The sequence below is a fragment of the Mus caroli genome, chromosome 4 (assembly GCF_900094665.2).
Source record: "Mus caroli chromosome 4, CAROLI_EIJ_v1.1, whole genome shotgun sequence".
Lineage (NCBI taxonomy): Eukaryota > Metazoa > Chordata > Mammalia > Rodentia > Muridae > Mus > Mus caroli.
Window position 1 is genome coordinate 79,513,778 of NC_034573.1, and position 14,442 is coordinate 79,528,219.

The 14,442-nt window shown below is 44.7% G+C and overlaps 1 protein-coding gene across 2 annotated transcripts in view; it reads right to left on the bottom strand.

Moving 5' to 3' along the window:
- The window catches only part of Plin2 (perilipin 2), a 40,603-nt gene extending 34,458 nt beyond the window's left edge, over window positions 1-6,145 (bottom strand). Inside the window, exons 1-4 of one of the 2 annotated variants that reach the window (XR_003836441.1) lie at window positions 6,036-6,142; window positions 4,745-4,799; window positions 4,465-4,660; window positions 1,003-1,085 (exon numbers count right to left, since the gene is read on the bottom strand). Coding sequence is in view for 1 of the 2 variants with exons in the window: in XM_021160634.2 (XP_021016293.1) it covers window positions 1,003-1,085; window positions 4,465-4,660; window positions 4,745-4,774 (309 nt within the window). In the remaining variant the exon portion in view is untranslated. Of the gene's footprint in view, window positions 1-1,002; window positions 1,086-4,464; window positions 4,661-4,744; window positions 4,800-6,035 lie in introns of both variants that reach the window. The other variant, XM_021160634.2, reaches the window with a different exon arrangement.
- Window positions 6,146-14,442: the final 8,297 nt, after the last annotated feature.

The window sequence follows — 14,442 nt, forward strand, 5'->3', positions numbered from 1 at the left end:
ACTCAGAAATCCACCTGCCTCTGCCTCCCAAGTGCTGGGATTAAAGGCATGCACCATCATGCCCGGCTTCAAAATCACTTCTTAATGTAATCTCAATTCATGAGGTTTTTAGTTTAATGCCCCAACCTAATTTCTATCTAGTTTGATACACCTAAATTGACTATTTCTGTTGTGGTATTGCAGATCAAAGTCGGTCTTATAAACACTAGGCAAGGAATGAGATGCAAGTTCATTGTATATAAACTATGCTGGGTATTATAAATATGTCACCAAAAAAATTTTTTTTTTTGAAAAAGGGTCTTATTGGGTAGACCAGGCTGGTCTTGAACTCACAGAGAACACCTTGTGTTCTAGAACCTAGAACCCTGGGATTCTCATCTGCATGACCATTTAAATATCCCAAATGGAAAATAATTCCTCAGGCAACATCAATGAAAGTTTTAGAGACACAGAAAACGTTCTAAAGGATATACAGTAATCTTGCTTATTTAAATGGTGAAAGGCACAACCCAATGTCCCCCTAACTGATATCCTTTTGTGCAATACTGTATTCTAACCAGAAGAGAAAATGTAGGGCATTCTCTGAACTTCACGGTCACTAAGATAGATAAGGCAATTGTTTTTGCCAGCACTGATTATCTGTCATGTAGGCATGTGGTTCCTATCATCAATGCCCAGCACTATCTCCCCCAGTTTGTATACACATCCAGCGCCATATGGAATCAGTTATTTCAGAGCAATTTCACAGCAGGAGCAGAGTTGCAAGCTGATAGAGACCAGCCTGCATTCTAACCCAAAGCAGTTAGTCCATCTCTGTTCCTGGGGCTCACCCCAACAGCAGCTTAGGAAGACGGGGAGTAGTCACTACTCCTTCAAAAATATACCCAGCTCCAGCTCCAGCTCGAGAGAAAGGTATGTGTGTGTTTATGACACACAGAGCCTGGGCTAAAGAAAACATGAAAACACCTCAAACAGCAAACCTCAACACTGTCCCAAGCTCACCTCGGACGTTGGCTGGTTCAGAATAGGCAGTCTTTCCTCCATCCTGTCTAGCCCCTTGCAGGCATAGGTATTGGCAACCGCAACTGCAGGAAACACAGACAGGAAAATGATCACTCACTGTAAGGACAGAATGAACACACGGATAATACCTCGGGTGTTTATTTAATCTTATAAGGAAAGTAGCCAGAATGCAGCCTTGTTTTTCTTAAAACCACAAAATCCACTTCCAGGTTTCTCTTGCTCTCCCAGAAAGAAATCTGGCAGGTTCCTGACAACGTTCTTTCAGTGAGAGGTAAATGAGAGGCTGTGTGGGAAAAGCAGCTAAGGAGGAAGGCCTCAGTGCTAGTGACAGGCAGGGTGAGGCAAGCGTCTACTGAAGCGTCACTCAGGAAATAAAGTCACCCACGCTGGGTTAATTCCTATTTATCTCAGTACATAGAGACACATACTGGGATCTCACCAGTGACAGGAGCACCCTGGATCTTCCTAACAAGGCTTAGGTTTCAGTCCGAGCTTCCCCCTTAAAGATCAAGAATCCACACCAAATTCATTAGCGAGTTCAAAGTGTTGGGATAGCTGTTTCTTAAATGGTCCTTATAATTCTAGATCATAATTTACCCTTTGGGGGGGTGATGCAAATGTTTGTTTAAAGCAGTTCATTTATGTTTTTGGAGAGATCTGGAGAGTCTAGTAGTTCCTCTAAAATTGAAGAAAAAACATTTGAATGTGTACGGTTGGGTGTTTTGCTTGCATGTATGTCTGTGTACCAAGTGTACAAGCCTGGTGTCTGTGGGAGACCAAAGAAGCCATTGGGTCCCCTGGAATTACAGATAGTTGTAAGGACCATGTGGGTGGTGGCAATCTCACCCGGGTTATTTGGAAGAGCAGCCAGTGCTCTTAACCCTCAGTCACCTCTCCAATCCCAAGTCCCTCTGAAACTTAAATGCAGTTATTAAAGATCCAGTAGTTCTAAGTACATACTAAAGAGACTGAAAATACTACGCCCAAAACTTGGGGTGAGCATATATATGTCCACAGAAGCACCATTCATCTCCTTCCTAAGGTAGACACAACCTAAATGTCCATCAGTTGATGAACGGATAAATTGTTGGGGCTGGAGAGACAGCTTGGTGGTTAAAAGTGTTTCAAGCACAAAAGCTTGAGAACCAGCATTCAGAGCCCCAGAATCCACAGAATGTGGACCACAAGTCCTCTGTAACCATGGCCTCTGCTTTAACTGAACATCTGAGGAGCAGCCTGGCTAGCCTGAGGAGCCATGGCAGTGAGCTCTGGCGTTTGATTGCAAGAATCTGCCTCAAAGAGTGATTCAGGGAGCTTCCTGGCATCAATCCAACACCTCCACATGCCTACACACAGAGAAACTCACAGACACACAGATACACACACACACACACTAAGAGGAGCACTGTCTAGCTAGTTTTTATGTCAACTTAACACAGCTAGAGACATCAGACAGGCGGGAATCTCAACAGAGAAACTGTCTCCAAAAGATAGCACAAACCAGTAGGGCATTTTCTTAATGAGTGATTGATGAGGGAGTGTCCAGCCCACTGTGGGTGGGGCCACCCCTGACTTGGTGGTCCTGGGGTCTATAAGCAAGCCGAGCAAGCCATGAGAATCAAGCCAGTAAGCAGCACTCTCCCATGGCCTGAGAGTCAGCTTCTGCCTCCAGGTTCCTACCAGTTTGAGTTCCTGTCTTGGCTTCCCTTAATGGACTAAGATTCAGAATATGTAAGCCAAATAAACCTTTTCCGCCTCCAATTGCTTTTGGATTTATGATGTCTCATCACAGCAATAGTAGCCCTAAGACAAATATGTTCTACCCACACCATGTGATAGTATTCCTCCATAAAAAGGAATTAAATACAGATCTAACATGAGCATCTGTGTGGCTATGAAGTACATACAATGCTGTGTCATGGAGAAATCCTGAAAACCTCTATGCTAAGTAAAAGAAGCCTGTTGCAGAAGATCTTATTTTATGACTCTGATTGTACCAAAGGCCAGAAATGATCTTATATAAAAATAGGTTAAAGAGCAACCTGAGGGGATGGAAGGAAGTGGGCCTGACTACTCATGAAAACAAGCTTGTTCTCACTGTTTGCAGTTCTGGGGATTGAATCCAGGGTCTCATACATGCCAGGAAAGCACCCTTCCAGTGAGATACAGCCATTTTTAACTTAAGTAGATTAACTGTACAATGCGTTTTCTTATCTCAATAATGTTAATATTAAAATTAAAAAGCTTTGAGGGAGCCGGGCGATGGTGGCGCACGCCTTTAATCCCAGCACTTGGGAGGCAGAGGCAGACGGATTTCTGAGTTCAAGACCAGCCTGGTCTACAAAGTGAGTTCCGGGACAGCCAGGACTACACAGAGAAACCCTGTCTCAAAAAACCAAAAAAAAAAAAAAAAAAAAAAAAAGCTTTGAGGGGGTTCAAAGGGAGGAAAAAAGAAAAATAAAATAAAATAAAAAGTTTTGGGCTAATAATGTAGATCAGCGAAGTTCTATCCCCAGTACTGTATAAACCAGGCACGTTGGTTTAGGTCTGTAATCCTAGCCATTTGAGAGGCTAAGCCAGGGGGATATCCCTGAGCTTGAGGACAAACTTACATAGTGAAGTTTACGGGTCAGGCCAGCATGAGCTACAATGTGCAACCTTGTCTCAAAAAGAAAAGTTTGGGCGGGGAGCTAATTCAGTGGTAAGGGAGCTGCTACCCAGCCTGAGGACCTGAATTAGACCTGGTATACTCTGAGCATTGCCATGGCATGCATCTACACACAAATGCATACACACATGCAGACACAAAATAAATACAAATGTAATCAAAAATTTGTTGTTTCGATCTGCGCACGCTGTATGAGAAAGCTAACACAGGAGACCCCTTGGATGATGCCTTTGTAATTTCAGTTATTAACACAAAGTGTTTTGGAAATTTACTTTTTCTTTTCTTTTTGGCTTGTTGTCTTAAGACACGTTCTCACGATATAGCTCTGACTAGCCTGGATTTTGTTAGGTAGACTAGAGAGGGCTTGAACTCAAAGATCTGCCTGCCTAATTGGACTAACGCTAACGGCATACACCCTCGAGTATAGGGTTGTTGTTGTTTGTTTTTCCTTTTTGAGACACTGTCTTATACAGCCCAGGCAGCCTGAAGTTCACTATGTAGTCATGGTGTGCCTTCAACTGACACCTCTTCACCTCCCTTCAAAGTGCTGGGGTGTGAGCACCACGCCTGGCTGGGAAGTTTCTATTAGAGTAAGAAGAATGAGCACCGTTATGGCTATGAAGCAGCCCATCCGTGTGAACGAAGGTCAGCAGACAGTTTCTGGATAGAGGAGGGACTGTGCTTCAGGAAGGCCTGGGGGTTTCCTGGTGTGACTTAGCACTCACCCTACCGAGTCCCTTGAGCTCAGTGTTGACAGCAGAATCTAAACTCACTTTGTGGCTCCAGCTTCTGGATGATGGGCAGGGCACTTGTCATAGCCGCAGAGGTCACGGTCTTCACGCCCTTCTCTGCCATCTCACACACGGATCTCAAATACGGGTACTGATCCTTTGTACTGACATAAGCGGAGGACACAAGGTCGTAGGTAGAGCTCACCAGGGGCAGGTTGGCCACTCTCATCACCACGCTCTGCAAACACGTTGGAGTGGATAGTAATGACTCAAATCACAAGAAAGGAAAAAGGACCAAGAAACGAATACTTAAAAATCATACCTGTTGCGGATCCACTGCTGCTGCTGCCATTTTTCCTCCTGGAGAAAAGAGACGCCTGGAGAGAAAAAGAAACTGATTTCAGAACACTGAGGACCAATTCCTGTCCCAACCTAGGCAGGCCCACAATTCTAGCATAGACAGTTTCAGTCCCCGTCCTCTCTCACCCCTCTAGTTCAGAGCCCTCTTCAAGACCAACAACCTGACTGGAGGCTCCTGGGCTGTTTACACACTTTCAATAGGAAAGTGTAGTCATTGACGTATGTCCTGTCTCTTAAATGGCACACTAGATATGCCTCTGAAATAAATGCCTGCTCTCAAAAATGCTAACCCAAAAGGCAGAAAATTCCATTTAAACAGAAGACATCTTAGCTTCCCCCAAACACCTGCCCTTGATTAGTCAATCGATTTACTTTTGTAGGCTTTCTGAGCTAGTATTTCTCTTTGTAACAGTCCTGGCTAGCCAGGCTGATCTCAAACTCACGAGACCTGCCTGCCTTTGCCTCCCAAGTGCTAGAATTAAAGATGGCCCTTGCTATACTTAGTCTCTGCCTGTCTAAAGCCCAGGCTGACCTCTTTACTCAACTTCACTAGTGCTGGGATTAGGTACAGGCCACCATGTCAGGCTCTCAGCATCAGGATTATCAAACTGATACTTGAGGGTGTTTACCATTCTTGTGAACAAGATTGAAACCAGCAGTGGCTGCCTTAATGCTGACTGAGCTCAAGAAAGTCGCTCCAGGGAACTGTACAATCTCCTATCCCCAGTGACCCACACCCACATGAAACTGCCTTCTGCCCAGCAACAGAACCTGTCTAGACTGCTCCGCCTCCAACCCAAAGTCCCAGTTCCTTTAGAAGAACTGTCCAGAAAGCAGAAGCTTCGAGCAGTATCTATACCAAGGAGCAGCCCATAAAATATCTCCTTCCATTTTCCAAGGGTGAGGTGGGGCTGAGGCAGAGGAGGAGCAAGAGTTTCAGCCCAGCTTGGACCTTGCGTGCTGCCTAGTGGGACACTAAAGGAAACCCAGACAATTCTCACTATGCACCTTATAAGTTCTTCTGTGAGGTGTTTCCCTTTAAATAAAGCCTCGACAGGACAAATGCAAGTTGCTCTACCACAGAGGGACTAGCAAAGAGAAAGGAAACCTCTAGAACAAAAGCGAGAGCTTTCCCAACCAGCCCGGGGCTGCTCCCTCCCCGCTCCTCCCCCACCGACCCATTGCTGCAGTTCTGAGCCCAGAGCAGGCAGAGCGGCAGCGGCCTGGGGGGCCAGATCTGGGGCAGGACCTACCGAACAGGAGTGCTGAAGAAAGAGCTAGTCTGCACGGTCCAGATCACCACACAGCAAGGCGGCCAGGACGACTGTTAAAATACCGCCTGGCTGCCCCGCCCAAGCCTCCGCGCCACGTGATAGCCCAGCTGCCTGGGGCCTCTGAACCCTGTTCTGGGCTGAACTGGGACTCCGGGGCCACTCACTGGAGATGTGGGGACCCAGCCTGGGCGTGGGAACCCCAACCTGGTGCCAGGAAATCAGGGGCCTCCTTGGTTTCCTGAGCCCAGTGCCCTGAGATCCCAGATCAGTACAAGAACAGCAGGAGCCAGCTGGGGTGAGGCCTTCTGCTGTCTGACTTAGGTCAGGGGTCCTGAAAGCTGCATTGCAAAGATGCAGGGCACCTTGGGGTTTTGGAAAATGCACACAAATTAACCAGAGTCTTCAGAAAAGACCACTTCAAAACTGGAAGTCCGGATTCTAACCTTTTCCTTTAACTCAAGAAAGTTACAAAGATGTGTGGAATTCCAACACCATAATGACCTGTAGGGACTTCTGGTTTACTGCTCTATGGATTTAAACAATTCATCCATGGGATGTGGTGGCTCTGGTCTGTAATCCCCAGACAGCACTAGGGAAATTGCGGCAGGAGGATTGTTGTGAGTTCTAGGCCAGAAAAATACCGTTCTCAAAGAGAGACAACTTATCAAAAGCTTCTAATTAAAAGGTTGATCTGAATTTCCACAAGCAAAGCTTGAGCCTCTCTTCTGTGTTTTCTTTAGTAAAACAATTCCAAATTGCTCCTTAGTGATATCAGCCAACAACTAAGGAAGATGGCCAACTTTATCGTGACTTATGCAATATTTTTAAGTCATCTGAATCATTTTTTAATCCTTGTCGAGAAGGCAGGGACGTGAACTGGGTTATTTGATCTCGAAAGTTGTACAGCCACCTGGAGTCATAAGGGTTCAGGGAATTTCTTTCCTGGAAAAAAATACAGGTGCAGGCCTTCTAGTTCCTTGCAAGGGAAACTAGAAGGAACAGTTGAGGATAGGAAGGAAGCTCTTGTGCCCTAGCTACGTAGATCCCCTGTCACCAGAACATGTAATAAGAGCAACAGCAACAGTGCTGGGCCCCACTAAACGGGGCTTGTGGGAGGTGCCTTTGGAGCTATGGAATTTGAACTCTGGGCAGCGTTCACCTCCACGTCAATCACTTCCCCAAAGTTGCATACACACAAGCGCTGCTTACTTTTTCAAAGGTCCAAAGAGCCAAACTGGCTTCATTAAAATTGTGCCTGAATCAATCCATTGCAGGCACTGGAAGACACCACCATATAATTATAAAGGAAAAAGAAAAAGAAGAAATGTCTGGAAGTCCAAAGATGTTCTGAATGTTTTTATTAAAGATTGTGTTTTATGTGCATATGTATGTATGTATGTATGTATGTATGTATGTATGTATGCCACATCTGTGCAGATGCCATCTGAGACCTTTTAGAAGAGGATATTGGATTGCTAGGAGCTGAAGTTTAGCTGATTGTGAGTCAAAGCAATCAGGAGACTGAGGCAGGAGGATTACAGGTTTGAGACTAGGTTGAGCTACATAGTGAATACCAAACCAGCCAGCAAGATACTGCCCCCACCAAACCAAACCGAACCAAACCAAAACACCCCACAATTCTCCTTCTGATAGTGATAGTGATGTAAAAACGAGAACAATCAACTACATCCTTTTTTTAAATTTAATTTTATTTTTTGGTATTATTCTAAGTCAGAGGTTCTCAACCTGTGGGTCATGGCTCAGGAGTCTAACAACCCTTTCACAGGGGCCACCTAAGACTATCTGCATAGCAGATATTTACATTTCGGTTCATAACAGTAGCAAAATTACAGCTAAGAAGTAGCAACAAAATAATGATACAGTTGGAGGTCACCACAGCTGTGTTAAAGGGTCACAGCAATAGGAAGGTTGAGAACCACTGCTCTAAGCAAATATTTGATCTGTCCACCGCTTGTTAGTCCCCTCCCCCGCATTCTAATGACTTCTCTCCAACATGACCTCTTTCTTTGCCCTTTCACCTACAAAAGGCCTCTTTTTAAATTTCAAGCCAGTGAGTCACTTCCTCTTGTTAAAGATGTGCAATTTTTCTTCTGGTTTTTATCTGCCAGGGAAGGAGAAGGCCCCTGGGTGAATCATCTGGGATCAGAGTATTCTAACCTGCAAAGGTTGGACCACATCAAATTAATCTGTTTCTATTTCACTTTCACCAGTGTGAGAACTTGAGTAGAAGACTTACTAAGAAAAATTAAGATGACTCCTGAGAGTGGGAGGGCCTTCAAGTTGTTTTTCTTTTTTTTCTCTTGAGACAAATTCTCACTCTGTAGCCCAGGCTGGCTTTAAACGCATCATGGAGCCCAGGCTGACTTCAAACTTGCAGTGATCCTCCTGCCGCAGCTTCTTGAGTATTATGAGTATTGGCATAAGCTATGCCCAGAAAAAGCTATTTTTATAAAATGAGCTCTCATGGTGTGGTCTAGGACAGCAGAGTCACCTGATCAGAGAGTTCTGCCTTCCTAGTCCAGATCTACTGAGACAGGATCTGAGGGGATTAGTAGGACATTACAGCAGCATGGAGCCTTGCTGGCATGGAATTACTACCACCTTTTTATAAAGAAACTGCCTCAGGAAAGTCACCTGATCTGCCATAGTCTAAACCAAGCAGCAACTTGACCAAGATTAGATCCCAAGGCGATGATGGCCTGAGCCGGTTGCTTAACTTGTTTTTGCCTTGGTTTCCTCACCTGTGAAATAGAGATAACACTGATTCCTGGTCTAGATAAAGTCATTTGGCTATTCCTTCTATTAGTCTTTTGTCTGTCTGATCTTTCTTTTCTTTCTTTCTTCTTTCTTTCTTATTTTAAAGTTAGGGAATCACTGTGTAGCCTAGGCAACCCTCATATTCATTGTGTAGTTTAGGTTGGCCCTGATCCTCCTCTCTACTTCTTAAATGCTGGGAGCATGTGTGATTAGGATTACAGTCACATATCACCATGCCTCTCTAAACTCTGCTGTTACAAGGTAAGGATAAGGGGATGGCAAGATAGCTCAGTGGGTGATAGTGCTTTCTGTGCCAGCCTGAGGGCCTGAGTTTACATCACAGCACCCACATAAAAAAGCCAAATGCGGTTGGCCAGCATTGAGGAGAGAAGGAGAAGGCAGGAGAATAACTGGGGTTTGCTGGATTCCAGCCTAGCTTCAGGTTCAGTGAGAGATCTGTCTCAAAGGACCAAGAGGGGAAGTGACATTGAAGAACACCCTCTCTCCTCCACCTGTGTGTACGTGACCTGCACATTCCTAAGCATGCATAGCACACACACAAGCACACACACACACAAAGTAAGGGTAGAGAGCACTGGGTGAGATGGCACACACCTGGCATCACAGCACTGAGGAACCTGAGAAAGAGGACTGCCAGGAGTTCAGGACTCCTAGAGCGTTCCAGGCAACCTGGACTACACAGCAAGATACTCAGGAGGTGGGGGTCGGTGTTCAGAGGCTAGAAGGGCTTGTTATCAAGCCTGATGATTGGAGTTAGATTTCCCAGAAGCCTCTTGGTGAGAGGAGATAGAAATGATGCCCACAGCGGTTTTCTGATCTGTAAAAGCTTTCCATTCACACCAGCTACCACCAGCACCACTGAAATTTAAAAATCAAATCAAAACAAAACAAAAAAACCTAAGTAAATAAAAATGTTAAAGAGTAAGGACAAAGACAATCGTGATGGGGCATGCCTTTAATCCCAACACGTGGGAGACAGAGGAAGATGGATTTCTGAGTTCAAAGCCAGTCTGGTCTACTTAAGGAGTTTGAATTCCTGCCAAAGCTACACAGTGAAAAGGCGGCAGGGGGGGGGGGGGGAGATGGTATTTGTTTCTGTGGAATGATTAGAAAAAGGGGGCTATAAGTAATCTTTTGGAAGCTGGGATTTTTTTTTTTATTCTAGGAATATTACACATCTATACTCTGACACTCTATCAAGCCATATACTTACTTTTTGTTTTGTTTTGTTTTTTTAATATATGTTATGCTAGGTCTCGCTGTGTTTCCATGGCTGCCCTGTTTAGTGCAGGCTGGCCTTGAACACATAGAGATCTGCCTGCCTCAATCTTCCCAGTGCTGGAATCAAAGGTATGTGTGACCACACCTGGCTGAAGTTTTGAGAAGCTGAGAAAGGTTCTGGGTGAGATAAATGAATCAATAAATGGAACAGTCAGAATAGAGTTACACACATGGAAAAGGGACTATTCATAACTTAGACAGGCTTAGCCTATTGTTAAGGGAGTCCTGCTGTGCAATGAAGAGAGGGCTGGGCTGGGCCAGCAGGAGAGCTAGAAGGAATCTCAGGTATGCATCACTGACTTCCCAGACACTGACCAGTCTGCTTTCCTGAGCTGCAAACTGCAAGCTGATGTGGCTGACCACCCATTGTCTAGGCTTGTGGCCATGCTGATTGTAATGGGAATGGCTTGAAGCACCTTTGCTGTTACCTTCTACCAAGATGAAGCCAAGGTCTCCTCCAGGCCTGCTGTTCATACAAAGTGAACTGAAGACCCAGCTAGGGGGAAGACAGCCTCCCCCACNCCNCTTCCACCAGCATTTCTCCTCCCTCTTGTATGAACACCATGTGTTCTAGCTCCACTCTGTCTGAGTCTCCCTTTTCCAATCCCCTTCTTGGTGCTGCTGGGTCTCTTTGATTTCCTTCTCCCTCTCTGTCTAGAATGTCTGAATCCTCTGGTAAGCTCTGCTGTGGAAGATTCAGCTCTGTGCCTCTGTAAGGCATCTCACCACCCTAAGACCACAAACTTCTCAAGTCAGAAACTGATACAGAGGCCACAGAGGAGTGCTGCTTACTCGTTTGCTCACCATAGATAACTTAGCCTCCTTTCTCATAGCACCCAGAAGCAGCAGCTCAGGGTTGACACCACCCAGTGAGCTGGGCCCTCCCACATCAATCATGGATCAAGAAAAGACCCCACCAGATGATGGTGGCACACGCCTTTAACTCCAACAGTCAGGAGACAGAGGCAGATGGATCTCTGAGCTCCATGCCAACCTGGTCTAGAATGTGAATTCCAGGACAGTGAAGGTTACATGGAGAGATCCCTATTTTGAAAAATCTAATAAGTAAGTAAAGGAAGGAAGGGAGGGAGGGAAGAAGGAAGGAAGGAAGGAAGGAAGGAAGGAAGGAAGGAAGGAAGGAAGGAAGGAAGGGGAAGGGAAGGAGGGAGGGAGGGAAGAAGGAAGGAAGGAAAGGAAAGGAAAATACCCCCATAGGTTTGCACACAGGCTAATCCAAACTCAAGAGTCTTGAACTAATTTTATTGACAGCAAATATTTCAGACAGCCCAATATTGACTCTATCATTTGGTTACTAGTAGTCACTCTTAGGCAGGTCTACAATCAAAAAGAGCAAGCAGGGAAAAAGAAACACACAATTTACAGTTGGAGAAGAAAAAGAACACCACAAAATAGAATGTTGGATCCAAGGCTTATGCTAAAGCAGAAAGGGAGAGGCCAGGTGCTAACTGGAATAAAGGGAGCAGTGCTTAGTCCTGTGCTACAGGAGGATTAAGCCTATAAATACAGAAGGAATAAGTTCAAAATAAATAACAAAAACAAAAGCAAAGAATAATTAAGATGCAGTCAATTGTTTTAGTGCTTTCTTCACATCATATAATTAATGGTCTCAACAGAAAAACCTGATGGTTCAACAAATAAGAAGTTTCCACAATAATAGAATGTGTGAAAGAGATATATTCCAAGACCCCCAGGAGATGCCACAGATAGCTCTGGGTTCTGTACTATGTCCTGTCTGTCTGTCTATCATTTATCTATCTATCTATCTATCTATCTATCTATCTATCTATCTATCTCTCATCCATCCATCCATCTCCACCTATCTCTGTCTCTCTACTCATCTCTATATCTCTCTATTCTGGAGAGTGAAGCTAGAGTCTTGTACATGGCCAGCATATGGTCTCCTACTGACCTCTATCTCAGATATTTGGGGATATATATACATATATATATATATGTATAATAACATTTAATTCATAAATTTTGCATTGTAAGAAATGAGCAATGAGTAATAAGATAGAATCTCTCTCCCCTCCCCTGAAAGGGGAGGTTCTGATGCAAAGGTCTTGTTCCCCAATTGGTTCTTGGGCAGAAGGTATAGGTTGGACTTCTGGGTCCCAGGGAAGGAGAGAAAGCCTTTCTGCCATGCCTTGGAGGAAGAAGAATGCAAAAATCATGTAAGGCCTGTGAGGGGTGGGTAGGGCCTGTGGCCTCTGCTACAGGTCGATGGCCTAAGGATGTTCGGCAGAGGCTAGATGGGACTAGCACTAAGTTTAGGGAAGTTGGAGAGACAGAAATAATAAACTGGTAAGGGCATGCTTTTCCAGGCAAGAGATATCTGTGCCCAGAAATTGTGCCTAGAAGGCAAGTTGTAAAGTAACCACCTGTGTGTATGTCTCTATCCTTGGATTCAAGGATCTCAGGAGGAGGCTGGTAGCTCAGTCTCTCTCTCTCTCTCTCTCTCTCTCTCTCTCTCTCTCTCTCTCACACACACACACACACACACACACACACACACGCAGAGGAACTAAAGCCAGTTGAAAAGAAAGGGAAGCTGGGAACTAGAGAGATGGCTCAGTGGTTAAGAACACTGACTGCTCTTCTAAAGGTCCTGAGTTCAAATCCCAGCAACCACATGGTGGCTCACAAGCATCTGTAATGAGCTCTGATGCCCTCTTCTGGAGTGTCTGAAGACATCTACAGTATACTTACATATAGTAAATAAATAAATAAATCTTTTTTAAAATGTCAGAAAAAAGAAAGAAAGAAAGGGAAGCTGCATTAGGGCTGGTGGCAGCTGATCCTAGGGCAAAGGTATACTTCCCCCACCCCCACTTCTCCTCTCTCCTCTCCCAGGATGGGTTACATCCACAGCACAAAGGAATGACTCATGTGCGGGGTGGCAGGAAAGGAGATGAATCAAATTTCATCTTGTTGCTCAGAAAGACAATTTAAAATTTGTGAGTTGTTGGGACAGCAAGATGGCTCTGTAGGCAAAGGCACTCATACATATCTATATACACTATAGATAATACACTATATATACACTATATATAATAAAGCTGTCTATGGTGGTACACACCTTTACTCCCAGCACTCTGGACACAGGCAGATGTTGCTAATGAGTTCCAGGGTGGTCTGGTCTACATAGTGAGATTCTATCTCAGAAATTTAAATTTAAAAATGAGCTATTTATGAAAATTTTCAAAAAATGTCTTTTGTTGTTACATTTTAATCATTGATCAAGTGCATGTACCACAGCATGAGTCTGTAGAGGTCAGAGAACAACTTTCAAGAGTTGGTTCTCTCCTTCCACCATGTTAGGCCCAGAAATTGAACACAGGCTATCATCAGTCTTGATTGGCAGGCCCAGTGTAGTGGGAACTTAAGGGCTCTTTGGAGAGTCAGTTGTGTTGGATGGTGTTTTGTTGGGGCAAACACATAAAGGAGTGTTTTCTGAAGTGGACACAGGTGCAAGGATGTTTTACTAAAGCAAGCCCATGAATGGCACATGACTAAGGATTATTTAATGACACACATATTGGCCTGCCTTACATTGCATAGTTGAGCTACACTTGTCAGGACTCCATAAAGAGAAACACCAAAAAACTTAAGGTAGTGTGCCTCGGCTTCTTGCTGGTTCCTCGGACTCAGAATGATCTGATGTCAGCTAAGACAGACTCGGGTGCTAAGGCAAGAAACATGCTGAGACAAGACCCAAAGAGGACTCGTGATGTTTAGAGAGAGTATAAAAAAGATTCGACAGACAGTGATGGAGGCTGAACTTGGCTTACTTATAGAGCTAGCTGAACAATGCTTGTTAGTCTCAAGTCTTTGCTGATCTTCACTTTGCTCAGAGACATAGGTGAGAACTTTTCCTGACCTTCCTCCCTTGACCTCCTTCTGATTTGTCCTGAGGTTGAGGCCTGGGTGTTCCTACTAGTACATGCCACCAGTGTTGCTAACCCGACTCTACCAAACTAGACTGCTGGAGTATCCATAAAGCATTTAAGACTGGATCAAGCTGCTATTGTTAACCTGTGAAGTGAACTGCTGATTTCCAGATAACAAGACAAGAGTTGCTCCAAAAAACCATTTCTAAACAGGTCCACTTTTCCCATACTACCTGTGGTGGGTAATGGGCTAAAGGAGAGGTTAAAGCATCTACAAATCATCATTAAAAGTAGACCTTTAGCCGGGCGGTGGTGGCGCACGCCTTTAATCCCAGCACTTGGGAGGCAGAGGCAGGCGGATTTCTGAGTTCGAGGCCAGCCTGGTCTACAAAGTG